General features: G+C 38.6%; 1 protein-coding gene across 5 annotated transcripts in view; it reads left to right on the top strand.

The window, feature by feature from the left end:
• The window catches only part of LOC139995852 (neural-cadherin-like), a 242,297-nt gene that overhangs the window by 33,577 nt on the left and 184,890 nt on the right, over positions 1 to 23,830 (top strand). Inside the window, exons 2-11 of one of the 5 annotated variants that reach the window (XM_072019731.1) lie at positions 4,526 to 5,898; positions 7,691 to 7,699; positions 8,907 to 9,098; positions 10,149 to 10,395; positions 10,563 to 10,782; positions 11,195 to 11,471; positions 12,117 to 12,712; positions 13,059 to 13,205; positions 15,333 to 15,524; positions 19,846 to 20,036. In XM_072019731.1, the coding sequence (XP_071875832.1) occupies positions 4,596 to 5,898; positions 7,691 to 7,699; positions 8,907 to 9,098; positions 10,149 to 10,395; positions 10,563 to 10,782; positions 11,195 to 11,471; positions 12,117 to 12,712; positions 13,059 to 13,205; positions 15,333 to 15,524; positions 19,846 to 20,036 (3,374 nt within the window). In that variant the 5' untranslated portion in view covers positions 4,526 to 4,595. Of the gene's footprint in view, positions 1 to 4,525; positions 5,899 to 6,356; positions 6,402 to 7,690; positions 7,700 to 8,906; positions 9,099 to 10,148; positions 10,396 to 10,562; positions 10,783 to 11,194; positions 11,472 to 12,116; positions 12,713 to 13,058; positions 13,206 to 15,332; positions 15,525 to 19,845; positions 20,037 to 21,399; positions 21,591 to 23,830 lie in introns of those variants that run through there. The other 4 variants (XM_072019726.1, XM_072019727.1, XM_072019728.1 and 1 more) reach the window with 4 other exon arrangements.

The raw sequence follows: 23,830 nt of genomic DNA, 5'->3' as shown, positions 1-23,830 counted from the left end.
TGGGCACGCACACGAAGCCATCGAGCGACGCTCGGGGATAAATCTTCGCTGTTAATAGGCTTATGTCACGATTTAATACGAGCTTCACGGGTTCATGACGATCGAAGAAAAAGGCTACACGTTCGGTCTGGTAATATGCCGTGTAAGCGGATCGCTTTATCGTGAAACACATCGGGGGTTCTCCTTGTCTTTGGCAACAATTTCGTGTTAATGTTGATCGAGAAACGATGGCGATATAATTTGCTTTTCATGGTTGTCTCTCGTAGAAAGGTTTTCATTAAGAAAAAGGTTAGTAACTGGATGAAACGCGACGGTTTTCTTTTAAGGACCCGAATCTGATTTTTATCAGCGCACTGTCATTTACATACGAATCCTCGCATCTCATGGATTATCCTCTTTTTAAGACACTCGACGAAGAAAGAATGAAAAAGTTATGCAACCACGATGAAAGGCGAGAAGAAGAGAATAATACGAATAAGTCTATCAGAGATTCCTTACGCGGCGTTTCGCAAACATTTCCGCGGTATTCGCATAATCGCGTAATAACTTAATCTGTTTCAGTTATTCAGCGTAAGAGCTCGATTCCACCTCCGATTTTCAGGCTCATGAATGAATAATTACGGATTACTCGAGGTGGAAAGAACTTTTGAACGAGAAAAGCGTGTCGTGTGGAATATTTTCGCAAACTTTTGCTCCATGAATAGCAAAAGCGTCTTTTATCGAACTTCCTTCTATTCTACGCTATAATCTCTACCATACTAATTAAATTAACAGAATCTTAATTTTATCTCGTTGAATTCTCAAATGCACGCTCGAGCAGGATTATCTAAATAATAATTAGTTCCTTCAACTTTTTTAAAGGTTCTTCCTACTTGTAATATTTTAGTTTGAGTAGTTCGTTCGGTAGAAACTGAAACTGTTTAAAGCTCTGATAAAATAAAATTCGAAATTTGTTTATATCGTATCTTAATACATCGATTTGTGTGAGATAAAAATTACTATATTTTAGTATGTATTATACAAAAGTATCGGACCACCTACCAAACGGAAACAGTTTGTTTTTACGTTGTAATTCCAAAGAACGCTTAAGAATTATTGGTAATCCTCGAAACACAATGACGTAGACTTAAGCTACGTTCGGCACTCGATCTACGCGTCAGATCATTTGATCCGATCTATGATTCTTATTAACTTTTCAACTCGTCGCCTATTAACAGCCCCGAAAAATCAACCTAATCTTTCGACCCTTCTTTTTTCATCGTGTTTAACTGTGAGTTGTTCGGTTTACACAGCGGCATCTTACTGGATTTAAAAGGAAGAGGCCTGTAAGAAGGAAGTCGGACGTCTGTCACAAGTGCATCTCTCAGTTTCTTTTTGAAGGGCGGCTGGTATGGGTCGATGTATCGTTTCGTTTTCCATGCTGGAGCTTGGCTGGTCCCAGCTGAAGGCAGTCACTTAATACGTTTCGAGGAGGGATTAGGTATCGTGTTTCTCGGGACTCCGGACTTAACCGTATAACGCTCGCCCGGCCCCTGGCATCTGCTCTCACTGCGAATTATGACGTCGTTGATTCGCAGGGCCGAATAACGTGACCTTCCACGATCGCTTTCCGATTACAGACCGCTGGAAACGTTCGAGGGTCTTCGAGAATAGGGATACAATTCCCTCTAGCGCTGTTTTTGGAAGAAATTAAGTACCAGGGATGATAAAATGAGAATTCGGTAATGTTTAAAAGGATTGAAGTGCTTAAGTAGTAGAAAGAGTAGTTTGGGTAACTGTAATAGAGGGAATTTGGTTGAACAGTTACATATGCGTACACATTAGCGAATTTTTCTGTAGAAGAGAGCTATGATTCGAGCAGTATTATTTTGGGAATTTTTGGAGATTGAGGTTGGAGGGGACGAAAGTGCTTGAATTTTAGATAGAGAGGATTCGGTAACTGTAACAAATGAAATTATACTATGAAATGGAAGTCTACCATTTTTGGATTATTGAATATATTAAAAAAAAAAAAAAAAAAAAGAAAAGATTTAAGACTTTTATACGCCCTGATTATAATTATGACCACAATTGTTAAAACTTTGGTGTCTTCCGAAAGGTATTAAACCGTATTGTATAGTTTCTCCAACAGATATATTTGACAAAAACGAAATAGACGTCGTAGAGGAAAATCTTGAATATACCACTTACGAAGAGTGGTACACTAATCCGTAATTGAAGCAATTGAATGGAGTATATAACAGTTAACGTCTAGACACCCAATATCAGAGATATTCATAATTATTTCCTTACATCCCACAGCTATAGCTCTTCATAGATCTCGTATTGTATCATTGTACGAAGAATAATTCCAATCAAACGTAAAACGATTAGAATTGAAAACCGATATTTCAATCCAATTGAGATTATTCCATTATCGAATATCGCATTTTTCCTTGTGTATGTTCTTGTAAAATTTCACGTATTATATCTGTTGTTTTTCGTCGCGTTATTTTTAATTTTGCTAATTGACGCGACAAACGATAAAAATTGTCGCGGTCATATTGATAAAAATCTGAATTTACATAAATATCCGTAGACTAGCAATTATATACATCTCCTCCCTCAACAACGATTCTTGCAGAATTTACCATATACGTAAATTATATATTTTTACATATTATTTATTCTGAATATCGTTGCTGTTTATATTCTTACAAGAGCATAAACATATTCGCAACCTACTCATAGGTATTTCTCGAGATGGGCATGCAAAAAGCGAACACGATGTAAACAATGAACGCGGAAAACGCGAGCGTGGAAGAAACTGCAATCATCGCGTCATTGTCCCCTTTTGTCGGTGGAAATATCAATACTCTGGCGCTGGTTGCTGCTTCTGGTGTTCGTTGGATCCAAGCCGAGAGGCAGGAGAGACACGGACGCGACGCGATGAACAATGTCCGCAACGTTGCACCGGAAATAAGAACCGGCGCGTACGAGTTGACCATTGTCATTTAGTAAGCCCCCTGTTCCATTTGATTCTATTCACGCCCCGGGGAGGACCGGATGTGAGGTCAGCCGCGGCTCGTTTAAGTTCGAAACTACTCCGGTGAAAAAAGGCCCACAAAGGACGAGACATTTTCGCGTGACAACGCGTGACAACGTCTCCTGCGTTTAGCCTCGGTTCATTGTTACCTTTTCAATTTCTCAACGCTTTTCAATTTCTCGACGCGAAGGAATTCCTTCATTTTACGTTGAATAATTGATCAGTTGAAATGGTAAAGAAGCGAATTACCAAAAGCGAAGATTTCCAATCGAAGTAAAAAACGTATCTTTTTATTAAAACGCGGGTATTGTTTATACAAATTGTATTGATATCGCGAGGAAAAACAAAATCTACGAACAAACAAAACGGAAATCAAAGAACTTTTTTGGTCTTAAATGTGATGATTAATAAGATACATATATGTGTATATTATCATTTATAAAATATACACAAAGTGATTGGATTTTTAAACAAACGAATTTTTATTTTCAATTGTTTAAACGAGATGTGAAAAGTTGAAATACGCAACGTAGATACAAGCAAAGTCTCTTGTTCATCGTTAAACAGTAAACACAAATCAACCATGAACATATCCGTTTCGCGAATAGTCCGAAAATTAACCACTCGATATGTCCACAACATGGTATTCCATACCGTATCAGCAGCGCGATAAGCAGCTAAGTGTTGAAACGCAATTTAAAGCCGACCCTTCATGATGAGAATAGCACGAATTCTGCTAATCGTGCCTCATCGTGGCTTCATTCAGTTCGATTCACCTTCCAATTTCAACAGCTTTCAGAAATCGATACAACGATTCGTGCTATGCCGATAGTATCAGTAATTGTACGCCGACGCAATTAAAATAAAAATATTCAATAAATCCTTGATTTATAACAAACGAAACAAATATTATACAATCACACGAATAAATCATTTACGTTTTACTTGCGACGATACTCGTGTTGTCATCGTCACATGGATGACGATACGGTCGTGTAGACGTATACGCGCGAACTGTTTAAAGGGAGGCATAAATCTAAATCAGCCAGTGGATTATGGTCGACGAAATAATTTATCGTCGTTTCGGGATTGCCGAGCTTCGTTTCTCGGGCAATTTTCGCAAGATAAACGACAGTCGATCTTTCTCAACCCCAACAAATTTCGAAAGCTGCTGACAAATCAAATATTTCGATCGCAGAGAAAACGTTTGTTCGACGATTCGATCCTTTTCTTTATTTGATTATTTACAATCGCATCGATCGCCATAATAAGTTATTGCCGATTCAATTGAAATCGTATTTCCAACAAAATTAGATTCTAAAGCAGATTCTTAGCTTCAGGACGACATTTCAATACGAGCGGAATTATGCTGTACCATTTAACATACGTTCTATCGTCGATAAATGAAAGGAAAGGTATCTGCAATTCGTAACGTAGAAACCATTTAAAACTCTGTCCGGAACACTTCAACTAATTCCACCGTATCTCGTAAAATTTCAGGTGGTGTCGGCACTCATGCTTTAGTAAAACAGCGAAGAAACTGAGAGAGGAGCGGACAAGAGGCAGCACGATGTGGCGTATACTCGTGGTCGCGTTCCTGCTGGTGACCACGGTGTCGGTGGACGGCGATAAAGTGGTGGTTCTGCCTCATGACGTCTATCCGGGCTACGAAGTGACGCTATTCAACACAAAACGGCCATCGAACTTTCATCTAATGGAGAACAATTTTTCCAAGTTCTTCACCGTGCTCGGGAACGGTCTGGTGATGACCACGTCCGATTTATCGCCGTTGGTCGATCGACCGGTCAACCTTATCGTACTGGAGGAATTGGCCAACAGCACCGAAACGCATTTTCTTCATCTCTACGTAATTAATCGCAGAAACATGATCACCTTCTCGCACGATCACTTGGGCGAGGGAGAGGTTGCAGAGAATTCTGCTGCGGGCACCTTGATCGACGGTTTCCCTGTTCTAAGGGCTCGAGGGAGCTTTCCGGTTCATTATACCATTCTGCCGGACGAGACAGGCGACAGACCGTTCGCATTGAAAGAGGAGGATTCGAATCAAACGGGATTCAACTTGACGTTGAACAGCCAAAAGGAGGGCGTCAGAGTGGTGACCGCAAAACCTCTGGATCGAGAGACTAAGAAGCTTTACACGGTCGTGATCCACGCTTCTGACGGCTATCTGCTCAGCAGTTCGCAAATCAACGGCCTGGTGCACGTGTTGGACGAGAATGACAATAGTCCCGTGTTCGAAAAGGAGCAGTACACGTTCGAGATCAGACCGACCAGCTCGGACGGTATTAACAAGAACTCTGTCGCTCTTCCTGGCTGGAAACGATTCTCTACCGTGGGCAAGGTGGCGGCGAAGGACGCTGACGGTGACAAAGTCGCGTACAAATTGCTTACACCGAGCAGCCTACTGGTGGTCGTGCCACAGACCGGAGAACTGATGCTCGTTGGCGAACCGGAAATTACCATGGAGGAGGACAGCGAATGCGTGGTGATCGTGGAGGCCCACGATGTGCGCAGTCCGAGTCGATCGACAGAGAAACCGGCCAAGGTCGTCGTAAGATTTTTAACGTCCGATCCGACGGAGGTGGAGGTACATAGAATACAGAAGAGAAGGGTAACGAGAGCTGTTAGGCCTACGAAGAAGGTGGATTTTACGGAAGCGGACGGCGACGTCGAGGGAAAAATCGCGTTCTATTTGGAAAAGGAGAATGAGAAAGAGACGTACAAGATTAGGGATGAGAATAAGTGGGTCACGGTAGACTCGAATGGTTCGGTTATAGTCAAACAAAAATGGGATTACGAGGAGCTGGGGTCGGAAAAGACCATTGATTTTTGGGTGACTATTACGAACACAGGTAAATTATTTAAGACGCGTAAGGTACTTTTAACGATATCTTGAGATATTTCTTCGCGAATTTGTCTAGATAATCGTATATCGTTTCGATGATTTATTCGTTTGTTTTTAATTTCTGGTAAAACGAAGCTTTTGAGGGTAGAGAGTGACGAAAGAAATAATAGTACGTAAAATTATGTTACAAATGTTATAAGATTATCGTTTAGGAGAATTAAACAGTATAATAAAAGATCAAGATATACGTATAATACACCAATTATTGTTAGTTATGAGTCGCTTTAAAGAATAAAGAACCAAAAAGAGATGATAGTAAAAAAAAGAATCTAGGCTTCGTCCCATGTTTCAGAATCACTCTCTACGAAATTCAATTTCTCCGGTTGAATTTTTCTCAATCTTTTATAAAAATCATATTGTTTCTCTTAATTAATCTTTATTTTGTTATTCGCCCCGTGGCCGAAGAACGGTGTTCGCGGTATCCATCGTACATGCGGTGTCCATTCCACGGTACAATTTTAATTTTTACTCGACATTCTTCCTTCGAACACACCGTACATGGAGCATTCGCCTTCGCATCGTCTATACTGTTGCCTCGGTTATTCTCGTTCCTTCTGCGAATTTTCTCTCAAAACGGATGAAGGTGTCCCTCGCTTCTTAGAAATAGTGCACGCCAAACGATCATACACTTAATCGATCGATCTCGCGAAAGTAATAATACGATACAACATCTGGCCGTCGAATTAGCACCGCTTAAAACTTCTAACATTTTTCATTCTTCTAATAAAATTGCGATACGCGTGGAAACTTTAATAGAAAAGTTTATTAATTACCTAAGTGTTGTAGATATACGTGGTGTATACTTTAAGACCGGTAAGATTCTACCTGTAAAAGTTTATTTAAGTTACATCTTTAAGAAACGAAGGGAATTTTTTGACAGGTTTGGTGAGATTAGAAACAACGTTTGATTAATACGTATCTAAATATATTATACGTAATTGTAATTAAAGTGGTATCATGATAAATTACTGGATATACGTGTACAACGATGTTTCTATCTGAACAAAAGTGAATATTAATTTTACCAAAAGCACCTGTATCATTTTGGTAATCGTAGAAAACCATTTGATAATCCTAATGTTAAATTAATTACGATTGTCCACGCGATCAATAATAATTGAGCCAGTGAAGGCAAGACAATTTCTCATTTTCCGCATAGTATCGTAATTGCGAAAGTAGAAATTTTGCGCATGGATCCGATTCGATGGTCAGAAGCTGTACGATACGAGGCACGGCAAGAAATATCGAAAGTTTACATCCGGCGTGAAGCTCTCTGCTCTTTGCTCTTTGCTCGCACGTGGATACAATTTCCTTTCGCAACGGGTAATTGTTCGAACGTGCGGTTCGTACACTGGGGTCGAGCGATAATTACAGTTTCACCGGGAAAAATGTGCGGGGCGCATGTTACGCATGAAGGGGCCGGAAGGAATTAAATTACGTCGTATTCCGGTACGTTAACGTTATTTAGTAACGCGGCTTGCTCGCGAAATTATTACGTTGTCACAGTTTCCAGTATAATACAGACATCGTTCTCACATTTTAATTTTGTTCTACTTCCTCTTCCTTTTTCTTTTGTTTTAACCCCGTCTGTTTGAATAGACCACGATATATTAATTATGACATCTAGAAGGAAACTCAAAGGTATTTCTTGCCGTGCATCCGCACTTTAGTTATCTGTGCTTTTGTGTCACTCTTACTAATAACGAATGTTTTCTTTCCCGCATTCTCGGCTTCCACAGGATTTCAATGTAAGTAGGCATACGTGTCATGCTTATTTTTATATTTTTCTTACAATCGTGTACGTCTGCTTATACTTGATGCAAAGACAGACGTACTAGAAGTCGATAAAAATTCTATGCTCTTAGTTTTATACTATGTCGGAACAAAATGTATCTTTAAATTGAAATATTTTGAAATATTTCAAAATTGAGATGGTAAAGTATTTTCATTTGAATTGGCAAAATAAGGGTATGAAACTAGAATCAGACAATTTTTATCTATACCTCGAATCGAAACAGCTTTGGTAGCTTTGTAGTTTGCGTAGAATGAACGATCTTATATTTTCTTGCATTACACGCTTATTCAAATTATAGAGCTTGCTACGTAGGGCGCTGTTTCGTTGGGTCGACAGTGTTTATAAGCGATGACGGAGGAAAATGTAATTTAATAAACTGAATTCCTTTCCCGATGGAAGCTTTAGTGACAGAATGTTTGACGCTACAGCAATTCGGCCTATAGATAAGATTTTAACGCCGTTCTGGACCAATTTTCTAAAAATCTGTTCGTCGTGTCGCGTCGTCAAAATTCGTTAACTTCTCCACAATGTAAGCGTAATATCTTTTAAACTCCACAATACAGTATCCGCAATATTTACACAGTATGGTCGCAAAAGAAGAACAAATTCCCTATTTTAATCTTTTCATATCAGTCGCAATTAGATTACGGATGTTTATGCAAATTCATACTTTTTCTACATTCAATTAAACCTGAACAGATTTATTTTAACTAATACACGTTCCAACTCGCTGCTTTAAATATTTCATATATCTTTGCATATTAAGTGTATCATGCACATAATTGCACTTGCAAATTTATGTCACTATCACGCTAAATCCATTCACAAACATTTCCATCGATCCAATTGTTATCGAACACCATTTTCCTAATACCAATATAAAGCAATTGGAAAGGACTGAGACGTTTGGAAAACGTAGGGCCAAGCCTGTTTTATCGTACACCTGAAATAGAATATCGTACTAGAATTGAATATACCGCCTATATACAGAGGAATTTCATTTGAAAGCTCGCGTTAGATTTAACAGGCCAAAGGTCAAAGCGTCGGACAAGATAACGTCAAATGGTATTCGGTCATCGCCTTTGAACACTGTCCACCGTTTTCTGTCAATGGGAGGTCACCACTGCCAAACGGTATCAATAACCGATCGATGATTACAGACACGGACAATCAGCGTGTCATTATCAACGTGAAGGACGTTAACGACGAGCCACCGTACTTCATAAATCGGCCTCTACCAATGCAAACGGTCGTACAGTTGAATGCACCGCCGAATACTCACGTGTTTACCCTTCAAGCCAGGGATCCTGACACCGACAGCAATATTCACTATTTCATCGTACGAGATCGAAGTACGTATGAATTGGATATTAACGTGTATAACCCGTAACGTTGCCAATCGAGGCGTGAAAACGCAGCGTAGAAATGCTCGAACGTTACGCGCATTTCGATTGAACGCAATTATCTAGCCTGTAACGCTTGTATAACTGGGAATTACTCCACCGTATATGGTGTAATACCATAATTGCGAAGGGAAATTATGACAGGTAATCGATATTGCAAGCGAAGTTTCTTAATCGTTCGACGCTTCGAGTGGTTCACCGGAGGATTCCGTGGATCGTGGGAAAATATATGGAAGATAATTTATCACGGCTGTCGTGTTCGTAAAAGTATAGAGAGAAATATGTAGCCGTGCATGCGATGTAGGTACAGATCTTCCTAGGGTTACTCGAAACAGCGAATAGTATCTATCGAAGATTACGTACGTACTGTATCTTCCGACTTATCTATGATACCGACGAATTTACAAAATAGATTTACAACGAGACGTTAACAAGTATTTTCTGTTTGGTTTTGTAACGATGTGATAATTACGTACGCTGTATCGCGAGATAAAGTAGTACAATGAATTTTCTATGGAATGAAATAATTTTTAATTAAGGGTTGATAGCAGACAACGTTATCTTTGTGAAACAAGTAATGGCGAAAAATTCCATGAAACCAGGAAATGTAAAATTCTGTAACGTTGAATACTAAAATTTTATCTCGTTGATAAGAGTTGGAGAAGAAAACAATGGAGAGTTTCGCCATACGCTGGTGATAGAAATAACGCGATAAAAAGTTCTATAAAGTCTACAGATCCATTAGGGGAAGGAAGTAAAGGATTCGACCGTTACGATTTCAACTCTCGGGGAAAAGAAAAATAAAAGACAAAAGTAATAGGAAAATAGTTAGGAAGATTGACAAAGGTATATAATAAGTAGAAAATTGACGATGATTTGTGACAAAGGTGCCTAGTTACCAGCTTTCCATGAAATATCCACGAAAATCCCTCCCATTCAATGTCGGTCGCCATAAAATTATCCAGTTGAAAAACAAACGGTGCGCGTTTTACTTTACAGCTGGAGGCCGTTTCGAGGTAGATGAGCGATCCGGCGTTGTACGCACCCGAGGGACCGATCTTTTTCAGCTGGACATGGAATACGTTCTGTACGTGAAAGCGGAGGATCAGAACGGCCGTATAGATGAGAGGCGTTTTCAGTCGACTCCTGAGGAGCGTTTATCGATCGTAGGTGGAAAACGCGCGCCGCAGTTCTATATGACGGCGTATGAAGCTGAAATACCGGAAAACCAGAAGAAGGATTCCGAGTAAGTTGAACGCTTTTCAAATTTTGCTGCGGTTGATGCTTTCGCTTAACTCGTTTCGCGTATGGACTTACGAGAGCAAATAGATAATACCTATCCTGCAACTTGATTTGATACTGTAGTTATTCTACTCGACGCTTTCAAGGTCACAGGGAATTCTTCTATTTCAGTATCATATCGGTGAAAGCAAAATCATTCGCCGATCGTGAAATTCGGTACACGCTGAAGGCACAAGGACAAGGTGCAGCGGGAACATTCAATATCGGGCCAACCACTGGCATTGTGAAACTGGCGAAAGAATTAGACTTCGAAGATCTACGTCAACCGCACATTTATTCCCTTAGTGTCACAGCTACCGAGGATTCTGGTGGTTTTTCCACGTCAGTTGAGGTAAATATATCTGCGTCTCTTTGCATTCGAATAAACGTTATTTACAATCTGCGATATCTGTAAAATTGTACTCGAGATGAGGACTATTTTTCAGGATGATAGTGTCGTTATTTTACTTGATAAAATATTACGCTACTTAAGAAAACGAACGATACGTGAATAAAAGATATTTCAATAGAGAACCGAGTCCTTGTAAAAGAAAAGAAATATTTTTTCGTTAAATAATCAAATTACGTATTATCAGTTTTCTACTTTGAATTTCCTACTATAAACCGGTATTTTGAGCATTTTTTAATCACAACTCTTATATAGTAAACCGGCGATGTAAAGAAAACTAGGACAGCGAGAGATCGTTGTCAAATCGTCGACTTGATCGAGTGATCGTTGTTCAAATTGTCGCATAATTTTCCAGTTAACCATACGGGTTTCGGATGTAAATGATAATGCACCGAAATTCGAATTGCCTGATTATCAAGCACACAACGTGGACGAGGACATATCGTTAGGCACAAGTATACTAAAAGTGAAAGCAACCGACGCGGATTCTGGTGCAAACGCGGAAATAGAGTATCTGGTGTCGGACGACCATTTCAGCGTGGACTCGAGTGGGATCATTGTTAACAATAAACAGCTGGACGCTGATAACAACAATGCTTACTACGAATTCGTAGTTACCGCCAAAGACAAAGGTATATGTTCCCTTTAGTTCGCTATGTACTTTTCTAGATTTTCTTAATCTTTTACTAAAATATTGCGGTTGTATTTATTTGTCTTTTATAAATGTTACGGGATGAAACTTGAAAAAGTAAGATTGAATTTTCTATTTATATTCCGCAGTTATAGTACGTAAAGTAGATTTAGTAAGTAAAGAGATTGATGACACTTTAATGCGTGGATTCATCTTTCAGAAATTCGATAAAACTTCTATCTTTTATGTTGTCGTTATTTCAGTTTGAAATGAAGAAAAGAATAAAAATGTATTATAAATAGCATAATCATCCATTTTTCAACCATTTCAGGGCAGAATGTTTCTTTTCTTTTTACATTTTCAGCCACGTTTTGTTTAGCAGTTATCGATAATAGAAATACATATTACCTTTTCTGGTGTTTTTGCAAGAAAAACGCTAAAAGCATAACGCGCTAAATTTTCAAGGCAATTTTTGTACAGAATGTTTTCTTTGCTCTTCGTAGAGCGTAGAGCTTGATACCTCATTTGCAAGCATATCATTTTTTCATATCATTCTTGGCCCAATTTATGTACCTATTCTTTTCATATTTTTTTTTTTATTCTTCATTCTCGTATTATTTCCTCTGACGTTTGATTACGTTTCCAGGTGAACCACCGAAAACTGGCACGGCGACAGTGCGCATATATACGAAGAACAAAAACGACGAGGAGCCAAAGTTCTCGCAGCAGGTGTACACGCCAAACGTGGACGAGAACGCCGGACCTAACACGCTGGTCACAACTGTCGTCGCTTCCGACAAGGACGGCGACAATGTTCGGTTCCGATTCGTCGGTGGTAATACCACATCCGGTCAGTTCGTAATCGAGGAGATCACCGGTGTGATTCGTCTCCATGGAAAAGCGATCTCTTTGGATAGAGATAAATACGAACTGAACGTGACTGCCCTCGACGACGGTGCTTGTTGCCCCAATGGAGAAACCACTACACACACCAGCACAGCTGTTGTCGTGGTCTTCATTACTGACGTGAACGATAACAAACCAGTTTTCAAGGAATGCAGCATGTACAATCCGAAAGTCGAAGAAGGTGCGCCAAATGGTAGCACCGTAATCAAGGTTCAAGCTACTGACGAAGATAAGGGAGTGAATGGACAAGTGAAATACTCGATCGTACAACAACCGAATCAGAAGGGAACCAAGTTCACCGTCGACGAAGAGACTGGACAAGTTTTGACGAATAAGGTATATTTTGCTATTGAGTTAGTCGATTAGAGAATTTATTGTAAATGGATGTAGATATCGACGAGTATTGCGAACGTTTGTGCAGTTATTATACGTACAGTGACAAGCTTATAAATAGGAAAATGCTTTGCTTGTAAAGTCAATTAATAGCGTTATGAAATGTTTTATATTTTTTCTTTTTTCTCTGATATAAAATTTGAAAATACATTTTTTATGTTTGAGAGTAATACGAGCGTAGAACGGCTTGCAAACTTTTACGAAAAGTAATATTTTAGTAAATTAATAAATTGGAGAATCAAGGAACTAAAGTTATCGGAGCTTATTAAAACTACTTTGATATTTTCAGGTATTTGATCGTGAAGGCGATGATGGCAAATTTGTATCAGTTACCGTTAAAGCAACGGATCAAGGTGAACCTTCCTTGGAAGGTGTTTGCTCCTTCACTGTTGAAATCACCGATGTTAATGATAACCCACCATTGTTCGATCGTCAGGTGAGTAAAACTATAAAAAACTGAAGGTATTACTCGCATAGTGTACATAATTTAGAAAACGAACACCATTACACAATTTAAGAAACCAAACGAATTTTTTCATCATATTCTAAAATCTCTGTAAAAATTTAAATTGATCTTTATAAAGCAACTCTAGTTACATTCGCAGAAGGTTCCTTAACAAAATACCCCAAGCTCGCGTAATAAATCAAAATTATTAAATTTCGTCCATCGATAAACTATTAAATTAACAGTAAATATAGAGAACAGCCGGAAGAACAACGAAAATTTTCATGTAAAGCATTTCGAAAGATAGCCGAAGGTGAGCTCTTGCTTTGTGTTTTGTTTCGTTCCGATATTTCAATTAGTTTTCCAGATGTTACGTTCTAAAAACTACGTTTATAACGTTCATATTGTCGTATCGTTCATTCAGGCATGACCTACTTTATTCTTTGGAAATGCGTACGTTGCGAGTAGTATGCGATAGCAAAAAAATTGCTGACTCGCGTCACTGATCACAGTGCGATGCAGGTGCTTGGGGGAGGTCAGTCGCAACGTGCGAGCGAAAAATTGGACAGTTGAAATCCCGATATCTAGAAAATTAAATTTCGTATCAACTTGGAACGGAATGCATTTTGAAGGCGAGACTGTCAAGCAGTTATTAATATTATTATAAATAAGGGTTTATTAGAAAATGTAATATTATTAATTCCAATTTTTGAAGAAAGGAAAACGTACTAACATTTAATGATTGAATCTTCAAACAGAAAGTCTTAATAGACAATTCTTTGAACCAAATGTCTTCAAATGGAAGACTGATAAACTTGATCGTTAAAAATACTTTCAATTTATATTTATGTTTTAATCGTGAGTGATAAATTTGCGTTAGGATGTATTTTAAATCGAAGAATTAAAGGATTAAAGTTGTTAGGCTGTAAAAGATATTTCGAAAATAACTTTTTCTTAAATATTAATAAGATTAATTAATAGCTACAAATAGAGAACGTAATTGCATTTCTCGACCTTTATAGCAACATACGCTTTGCAAGTAGTAAATTTAAAAAGTCAAAAGTTAAACGTTGCCAGATTCTAAAAGGTAGTTCCAAAATATCTTCTTTTTAAATTTCGATAAAAGTAATTAGTTTCAATGTTAATCAAGCTATAGATTAATTGTATTATCAGAATATTATCAAAATGTGAGAGAAACACCAGGTTAGAAGCGGATAAATATGCACTCCTTTCAACGTATGCGAATGTTTTAGTAGCAAGTGCATGTTTGACGTTTCGTTTCATTTGTATTTGTGTCGTGTCTCATTTGGACAATTTCCTGATATTCATCGTCGGAGCAAAATATCAGCGGACATTCACTGCGAAACGAGAGGTGGGCGAGAGGGTGGGCGAGCTAAAAACTAAAGAAGAGAAAATTGCCTTTCGCGTAGTGGTATTGCGGCACTTGATGCCCTTTGAAATTCAAGCGTTGACTATGGCGGTACACAAAGGGACACGTTCGAAGGAAATGCAAAAGATGCTTGACCGAGCCATTTTGCACTTTGTGCGCCGGAATAGCTGTTCGGAATAAATTAACAGACTCTTGCTCGAAACAAATGAAAGAGGATCTCTTCGTGGTTTGCATATTATTCGTTCGCCATATGTCAGTCTTTTCTCTTTCCCCTCTCGTTTATGAAATTAACATCCGATGCTTTGTTGTGCAAGTATGTGCCATTTAATCTGGAAATTATCACAGAGAAATTTCGTGGAAATCGTGAACTATATTGTTTTTCCTCTATAAAGTAGTCTACTTCTGTTCTCTCTTTGTATATATATCCAGTTCTTAATTTTATTTCATCTAAACGAACATTTGTAAAAAAAGAGACGTTACATGTTTTTATCTAAAAACAAAATTTCTATTAAGCTTTTAATTTAAATTTAATTTTACTTTAACGGCAATGTAGTTACGATGTTTCATTTTTACTTATAGAGAAAAATCTTTTTGTTTATAAAAGAAATAACACTATAAATTAATATAAATAAAGTGTAGATCTCTTAATGATTAAACGTGGAATCTATCTTTCATAGAAATCAGCTCTTCATTTATAAATTTGCAAATGAATTCTCATCTATTTTCAGCGATACGTAGAGAATGTAAAACAGGACGCCAGTATCGGAACAAACATTCTTAGAGTATCGGCATCGGACGAGGATGCCGATAATAACGGTGCCATAACGTATTCCTTGAGCTCTCCTAACAATGAACAAGGGTTGGAGTACTTTGAGATTCAACCAGAGTCTGGTTGGATCGTCTTAAAGAAGCCTCTAGACGTGAGTATTCTCGTTAATGAAAATTTACATATACGACTCTCTTTAGCAGTAACAACAGCAATCGTTCTCTGGAGGACCACCGTGTGTTCTCGAGCAAGAAACATCCGGTTCTTCGAGCTGCGTCTATCAACGATCACCTTTTATACGTCGATCGCGTTTACAAATATTTATCGACATAAATGTACGGTATTAGAACGTTATAACGTACCTTCATACAACGATGGTATTATATTATAAAAGAAAAAGAAAAAAAGGAAAAAAACGTCAAGGAAGAAAAACTAAGCGCAAGATTCATGATGTCAACGAAGAACTGATTAATGAGCCGAGAATGCACGTGGCGTTCTCCAATATTATTAGATATGCCCAAATTTAAGATATACACATACACGTATATGTAGCATAAAAGATACTTATACGTGTGTGTGTGTGTATATTGAAGAAATATATATATAGATATATAGATATATTTATATTTATATTTATATCATATAAATACAAACTTTTTGTGAGTGTACACCTTCTGCCGATATATATCTCTATATTGTACGTTTACGTTGACTTACGTTCTTTAACACGAATCCGTTTTGTTGCTGATCGGATAACTTGTATACTAATATACGTTTTGGTCGGCAATTATTTCTCTAATTATCACTAATATGCAACGAAATGAGTTTCCTTTTTACGGCACATGTATAGAACTTTTTAATTCCCATTGATATGCACAATGTGTTCACTATGGTAAATACTTAGCTATGCCTGATTTCCTTCAAACGCTTCATGTACCTGAATCGATCGACCGTTCGGGCTATTTTCGCAACAGAACACTCTCTCTCTGTCTCTCTCATTCTTTCTATCGAGAACATGCTCGCGGCGCGAGTACCTTTTAAACAAGTTCCAATCGAGCTATCGAACACCTCTTATCTCCAAGTTTTGTTCATCGCCGTGTCGATCGTCAACGTACGTCATTCTATCTTTTTTCTTTATTTTACATAAGTATTTTTTATTTCCTCTTGATCACTTTCGTTCGATCTGTTTCTTTTTTCTGTTGTTCCTTCAACGTTCGCTTGATAAAAAAAAAAAAAAAAAAAAGAAAAAAGAAAAGAAAGGAAGAAAAGAAAAGAAAAGGCGAAAAAAGAACACATTTCTCGACATTTTTATTTTTCGGTCGTTCAGAAAGATTCGTGTTGTTTCTTCCCGTGTTTTTGTTTCACTTAAATTCTTGTTTCCCGTTCACCATTATTTTCGATTCGTCGGAATATTTTTAATTACGAAAAGAAAAAAGAAAAGAGCAAAGGTGAATCGCGGCGCGGTTTCGAGTTGCGCGACCCGGACCAAACGACAGACGAGCGTGTACACTTTTCGTTATCCAACCTTAGCCACGGAGAAAGACTGTCTGCGTGTCTTCTTTTTTTTTTTTTAATCATGGTACTCTTTTTTTTTGTTCTCTCTCTCTTTTTTGTATACGCGTCACAGAGCGTCGCGGAGAAACGACACCGGGAAGGAAACGATCGAATAACAGAGCAAAAGGAAGGGAAACGAACGAGACCCAACTAATTACCTTTTAATTAATTCTCCTTAACTTAAAATACTAATGTGAATGTTTTTCAAAAGGGAAGTGATGTTTTTTGAACTTCCAGGAGCAGGTGGGAACGACATTTTTTGAGCCCCACGTACGGTGTACTTCAACCTCTACGCATTTTGTGGTGCATCAGACATAAACAATTTTTGAAAATGCTTGCAATATTTTATATGAATGTGTTTTTGATTCCTTTACAGGAACTCTGATCTCTCTCTCTCTCTCTCTCTCTCCCCCCCTCCCTCCTCCCCCTCTAGTTCTTTCTTTCACTCCGTTTCTCGTATTCTTTCGTTTAAACGTTTTTTCAGTCTGTTTCATTCTAAATTTTTGGCCTTTTTCGTTTATTTTTGTTTCTCGAACTTCTCGTTTCGTGCATTTTGTTTTCTGTACGATTTGTGAAACTTCTCTTTTTCTCTGATTCTCTTTGTGAATATTCATGAAGTTAAATCAGCGAAAGAAGTAATTTTTAACGTTTGCATTTTGTTAAGAAAGAAAAGAAAGTACATCGAAGGATGCCTTTTGATCTTTGTATTTTTTGCGTTCTCTGTACGCGGAGCAATTCTTTGCTGCTTTTCTTTTCGCGTGTTCTTTTGCATTTTGTACTATTTTTCGTGAAGTTTTCTTCCCTTTTGTCCGTCCGACGCTTCCTCACTTTCATCCTCTGTGCTCCCCGCAAACCACGACGTGACTGACAATGAGCCAAAAAAATAAAACCGGAAAAAAAAAAAAGAAACGAGAGACATTTTTTGCCGAGAGTGCAATAACGAATAAAACCGTAAGAAATCTGTCCGTGGTGTGACATTTTTTCTTCTGTGATTGGGGCGGCATACCACTGTCGTAACGAAACAGACAAAAATATATATATATAAAAACGGAATAATGCAGATCTATAAACACACTCGACGAGGCAACGTAACGAAAAAAATAGTAAAATAAAATAAAAAAAAAAAAAAAAAAAAAAATACACGGTAAAAACGTCCATCGGTTTTTGAGTGTCGTTAAAAAAAACGAAAGAATCAGACGAGGGGTCGTCATAATTTTTTTTCCTTCTCTCTGTAACTCCGGTGTTCTTGATCTAAAATCTTTCTTTCTCACGTTACCCTGTTCCTCCTGATGCCTCTTTAAACGCATTCTTGCTTGCATGCAAATGCCTGCATTGGTTGATTTCGTAAAGGAACTAATTTGAATTTCTTATTGTTTATGTTTGTGTTCATTGCACCATTTACTTTCTTCGGATTTGATGATGACAAAAAAAAGGGCTGTTTTCCAGTAAGTAGGAACTACATTCTTGTGTTTCACACTTTGCATCGAGAACACCACGAGTGGGTATAACATGATACGACGATCATTGTTATATCGGCGCAAGAAAAAGACAGAAAAAAAGTAACGATAAAAAGAAATACGAAAACATGACAATGAAGCCAAAGAATATAAGTATTGAGTTACGGTATAATACTAGAGCGCATTTCCGTTCTAATTAATTCGATGTGTATTTCAATTAATTCGATTTTTTCCATTAATTCGATTATTTCGATTATTTCCATTGTTTCGATTATTTCGTTCACCTCTATCGTTGTTCTATGATTATTAATTGTCACTCGGAGACGTCACTCTGTTTCTTTTTTTTATATCGCTCTCTCTTTGTATCTGCGTCATCGCGCTTTTTATTTTTTTTTATTATCCTGGTCTCGAGTGTATCCGTATGTGAAGGACCTCTTTATTCTAAAGTATTGCCGATAACGTGTTCACTGAAACTTTTTCGGATCCATCAACAGAATCATTGGCTTGGAAACTTTATGAGAATCGCGTAAAGTTTGATTTATTCGAAATTTGTTTAATTCCCCTTTAGACGTTTTATCATAAATTTGTTAAGGATGCTAAGCATTAGAAAATTATCTAAATTTATATATATATATTTTTTTTTTATGAATTCATAATACCTGCTCATTTAACTGTAACGCAAAATTGTAACGAAAGAAAATAATCAAGAAAAGAACGTTATCGGCATATGAAACTTCAGATTCTTGAATGTGATTTAAAAGTAATCATGAATGAATTTTAAAGAAGCTGTACGTATGAACATTCGAGTTAAAGTAAAATTATATATCGAACATTCATATTCATCACTGTATAACAATAACAATAGGTAAGTATCTTTTATAAAATTCCTTCTAGAGACTAATCGTGAAATTAGCGCGAAAATTTCCAATGCGAATCATTTTTATCACACAGCAAGCGTCAGGGTTTACCCAGAACTGATTCGATAATGCTAGAAATTTTCAGGTAAATCACAGATTGGCAGACGCGTGGAAGAATACCTCTAAACGAGTTTTTCGATAAAAAGAGGTCTGGAACAGTAAAAAAAAAAAAAAAAAAAACAAGAAAAAATAAAAACACATACACATACAAAAATGTAAGACAAAACGGATCCTCTCGAGACTACATGGTCCTTCACTTTCTTCTATCTCTTTCGTTTCATTTTGCGATTAAGAGATACCCTTCGGGTCGTCCTCGACGACCACGTTAACCGCGCTCGCCACCGAGTGACTTATCTCTCGTTAATCGCCAATCAAAAATAATATACATAGATGTATATGTAAAAAAAAGAAACAAAAAACAGCTGAAAGAAAAATGCAGGAAAAAACAGAAAATGAACCAAAAAAAAAAAAAAAATAAACAAAAATCCGCCAACAACAATCCTGAAAAAATGTCCTGTGAGTTGACGGCCCAATGTTTTGCCACTAGCGTGACAGCTATCGCCTGCGAGTACGGGCCTCCGACAGAGGGATGCAAGTGTTGCACGCAGACGTGGACGTTGAGTTAGACGTCGTAGACAGAAACAATAAACCACCTGTGTGGGATGCGAATGTATACGGCCCCATTCACATCAAAGAAAATGTCACAGTGGGTACTGTAGTGACGTCGGTGAAAGCCAGGTTTGTATGCTACGACATGACCGAGACAAGACACGTGACATGCCGTGCCGTGCCATACAGTGCTACTCCCATTTTTTTTCTTTTTCGTTCCTTTGTATCATTCTGTCTCTTTTGATTATCGTCTCTTTCCGTTTCCCTCTGACGCTTTTCTTTCACCATACGTTCACTGTGTTCACCACTTACGTTCACCTTATACCTATCATAGCTTCACGTTCTGTGTATCTTTCGATCGGTTCGTATCGTTACGTCTCTCTGTGTACACTTTGATTTCTCTCAGTGTATTTCTTCGTTCCTGTTTATTTTCACACGTACATGATGTATTTTGACGGGAGAGGAAGCATGTATGGTTAAGCACGGCGCGGTAGATCGCTGATTGGTCGGACACTCCTACTACTACTACTACCTACTTACTACTACTGTTACTACAACTACTACTACCATTACTATACTATTACCACTACTATCTATCCCTTACTTATGTTAATTGTTATCATTCGACGGAACCGATTTTCAAGAAATCATCGAGAAATCGAATCGCACTGAGTTTGACTATTTTGCGAGCGTGGAAAATCGAATCTCGATGGAATATAAATTGGAGCCAAAGGATTTTTGATGAATCGAGAAAATCGGTTCCGACGACTTTAGCGGAAAACATCCCTAGATGTGTACGAGTTCGGAAAACCGGATGCCGGATTGTCCTTAGCGCGATGATCCGTATATAGGGTAGGCGAAGATGTAGCGAGAGATCGAGGTGCCCTCGATGAAATACACGATTTTGCCCATTTGTTTCTTCTTCCTTACGTGTATCCAGATACAGAAACACGCAGGCGCAGAAGCTGGGCATCAGCGATCAGCGATCTCCTCGTTGGAGGGACGAGTTGGCGTCCCTCGTGGGTGTCAGCACACTCAGCTTCCTGCTGGCGCTAGTCCTGCTTTGCTTAGAATGTAATCTCGCGCTAATAAGTAAGGTAGAACGGTAAAGCGGCTAATCAGAGAGCAGGATATATGACTTTTGTGGGAGGAGAGACTTCGTCCACAGGCGGACAAGAATCTAGGCAGAGACACTGATGATCACGCACGAGCAGGACTGCTACACCAGGATGTGAAAATATGGCGCACAACAGGCAGAAATTGAAACATGGGAGAGAGAGAAACAGACGACGAACAGACAGAGACCGCACGCGAAGAGGGAGAGAGAGAGCGAGAACACACGTGACAGAAGTCCTCCCGTGCTCCTCCCGAGATCAAACAAAAAAAAAAAAAAAAAAAAAAAAAAAATAATTACTGCCACGAGTCATTACGACTGACACTAACGCCATTTGTTTTTTGTTCCCGTTTGTTATGTACACGCGGTCTGGTGTAGCGTGAGATGTACAAGCTGGAAGCGATGGCCCAAGACAAGGGTTTCCCGCCCTTGTCACGAACGGTGGAGGTACAGATTGACGTTGTGGACCGTGCGAATAATCCGCCCGTATGGGACCACATAGTGTATGGGCCGATCTACTGTAAAGAGAACATGGCCGTTGGGGCTAAAGTTGTGTCTGTTAAAGCCAGGTCTGTCACACTGTTAATGCTCCGTGCGGCTCTGCACGAACCCGCCCTGCACGCAATCTCGTGGCAGTATTGTTCTTGTGCACGTTAATTGATATTGTGTACGATTCCATACACACACGCATCTATAAACTGACACATACACACATACACGTATATATGCGCGCCTATATCGGTCAAGTAGTTAGCGATGGGCTTGAGAATATACAGTACGTAGCTTTAAGCCGACGATAGCTTCGAACGTAAGACAAACGATAACGCGATCGTTTGGTTTTTCATTGTCAGTTGTTTGACGTTTCGATGATCCGTCAGAGTCTTGAATGTGTTAGCTGTCTGGACAAACTGTCTTGAAATCGTTTGAAAACTTCCTAGTAGTGGTAGAAGCTGCATCAACGCTGAATCGAGTATAATACAGAGAACAATGTTGGTATAGATCGTTGGTATAGAAAGCTACAGGAATACTACGTATTTTGGTATACTCATACTGCTGCATGCATACGTTCGATTCCAACATTTCAAGACTTCCGACGTTTCAAACCATTTAAGATTCTTCGTAAAAGTTGAAACTTGAACTCGAGTTCCTTGAAAAATAACTCGCTTCAAATTCCGATAGAACGTAATTTTCTTAAGATCGTGGGAGGGTCGCGAATAAAAGAGTCGAACGCCCATCGCTATACGTGACGACACGCGGCGAACACAAGCACAGATGGACACGCATACACGTCAGGTGGTGAGCACGAGTATCGGTTTGAGCAGAAAAAAGCTAAATGAAAGAAAGAAGAAAAATATGGGGGAATACAGCGAGCAGTTCGTTTGCCAAAGCTCGTTCACGTCACTGTGATTCGCACGAGCCGCGCGTATTGTGCGGTCAGCCAAAGCGTTTCGTTCGCTCGGTTGTCGATGTATATTACCGTGGAAAAGTGCCGAAAATGCAGCGCTACCTGCACTTTCGCTTTTCCACGATATTCGCACATACGGGGTCGAATCTTACCCTTTCGACGCGATGTTTAAGAACGGGAAAGAAATTTTGGTATTTTTCAAACCGATGAAACTACTTTTTCCGTAATCCCATGACGTTTTGTTGCATTTTTGCGAACGTGTCGCGAACGATACCGTGAGCGCTCTTGTAACAGAAATCTATTGATTTTAGGGTGTAGTTGAATTAATGTTTTCACAGGGTGTTCTCATAATGGTGAAACTGTTAAGTACGCGGCATGAGAAGAAGCATTTTCTTTTTGTTGGAACGAAGTTTCAGCTATATCGAGGGGATCAAATTATGTTCAACGCGATCATTTTAATTTACCAAAGCCTTTTATTCACCAATTCAGAAATTAGGTCAATAATAGACGAGGCAATAAGTTGCCGTGTGATATCGAAGTTCTCCGTTTGATTGAAATTTTCAATAGAAGGTTTCAATGAATCATAGAATTGAAATGGCAAGAGCGATTCAAGTAATTGAAAATTAAAAATTTTACGTATAGAATTGTTACGCTTAATATTTGCAATGGTAATAACGATTATTTCTGTTTATGTAACATGATCTTTTCACAGACGAGTAACAAATTCTTATTCACGGAATAATTAGTCTCAAAATAAATCTTCGTGAAAGCTGTTGAAAATTCATTCGAAATACAAATGTCGGAGTTGCAAAGAGCAGGTCGAGCGATTCGAAACTAAAGCCATGAAAATATAAATATAGTAGTAAAAATAAGTAAATCTCTGTTTTAAGAAATATGATTCATGGAGCCAAGTTTCGTTAACACAGAGGAGATATAGTTCAAGATATATATAATTTATCCAACGTAAATGCTTCTTTTTCTAGACGTGCTAACAAAAGAAATCGTAATGAAAACGTGACGGGAAGCGTGTGTTCGACGTGTGGTTTTCAAGCGGAACGTCCCAGAAACAGATGGACTTCCGGCACGAACGGATCGGTTAATTGCGTGTGCATTTGAACCAGATGCCGTGACCACGTGCTGCCGGTGCGGTATAGGGGTCATATCATCGTGTACACAAAGTGCAAGCACTCGGCATAGCGTCACGCGATCGCTCGAATGTCAAACGCGTGCCAATTTCTTCCCTAATACGTTTGCGGTATGGGCAACAGATGGGTTCACGATGCTTTGTTACGAGTTCGAGTTCCATATACGGGAATTATATCGGAAAGGGTAATAGAACGTGAAATTTTGCATATTATTACGTATACAAGCAGTGGTTGGTATGCTGTTAGTTTGCTTTCATCG

This window comes from Bombus fervidus, chromosome 16 (genome assembly GCF_041682495.2).
Source record: "Bombus fervidus isolate BK054 chromosome 16, iyBomFerv1, whole genome shotgun sequence".
Lineage (NCBI taxonomy): Eukaryota > Metazoa > Arthropoda > Insecta > Hymenoptera > Apidae > Bombus > Bombus fervidus.
Note: the sequence above shows the minus strand (reverse complement) of the source record. Positions and strands in the feature narration are given on the sequence as shown.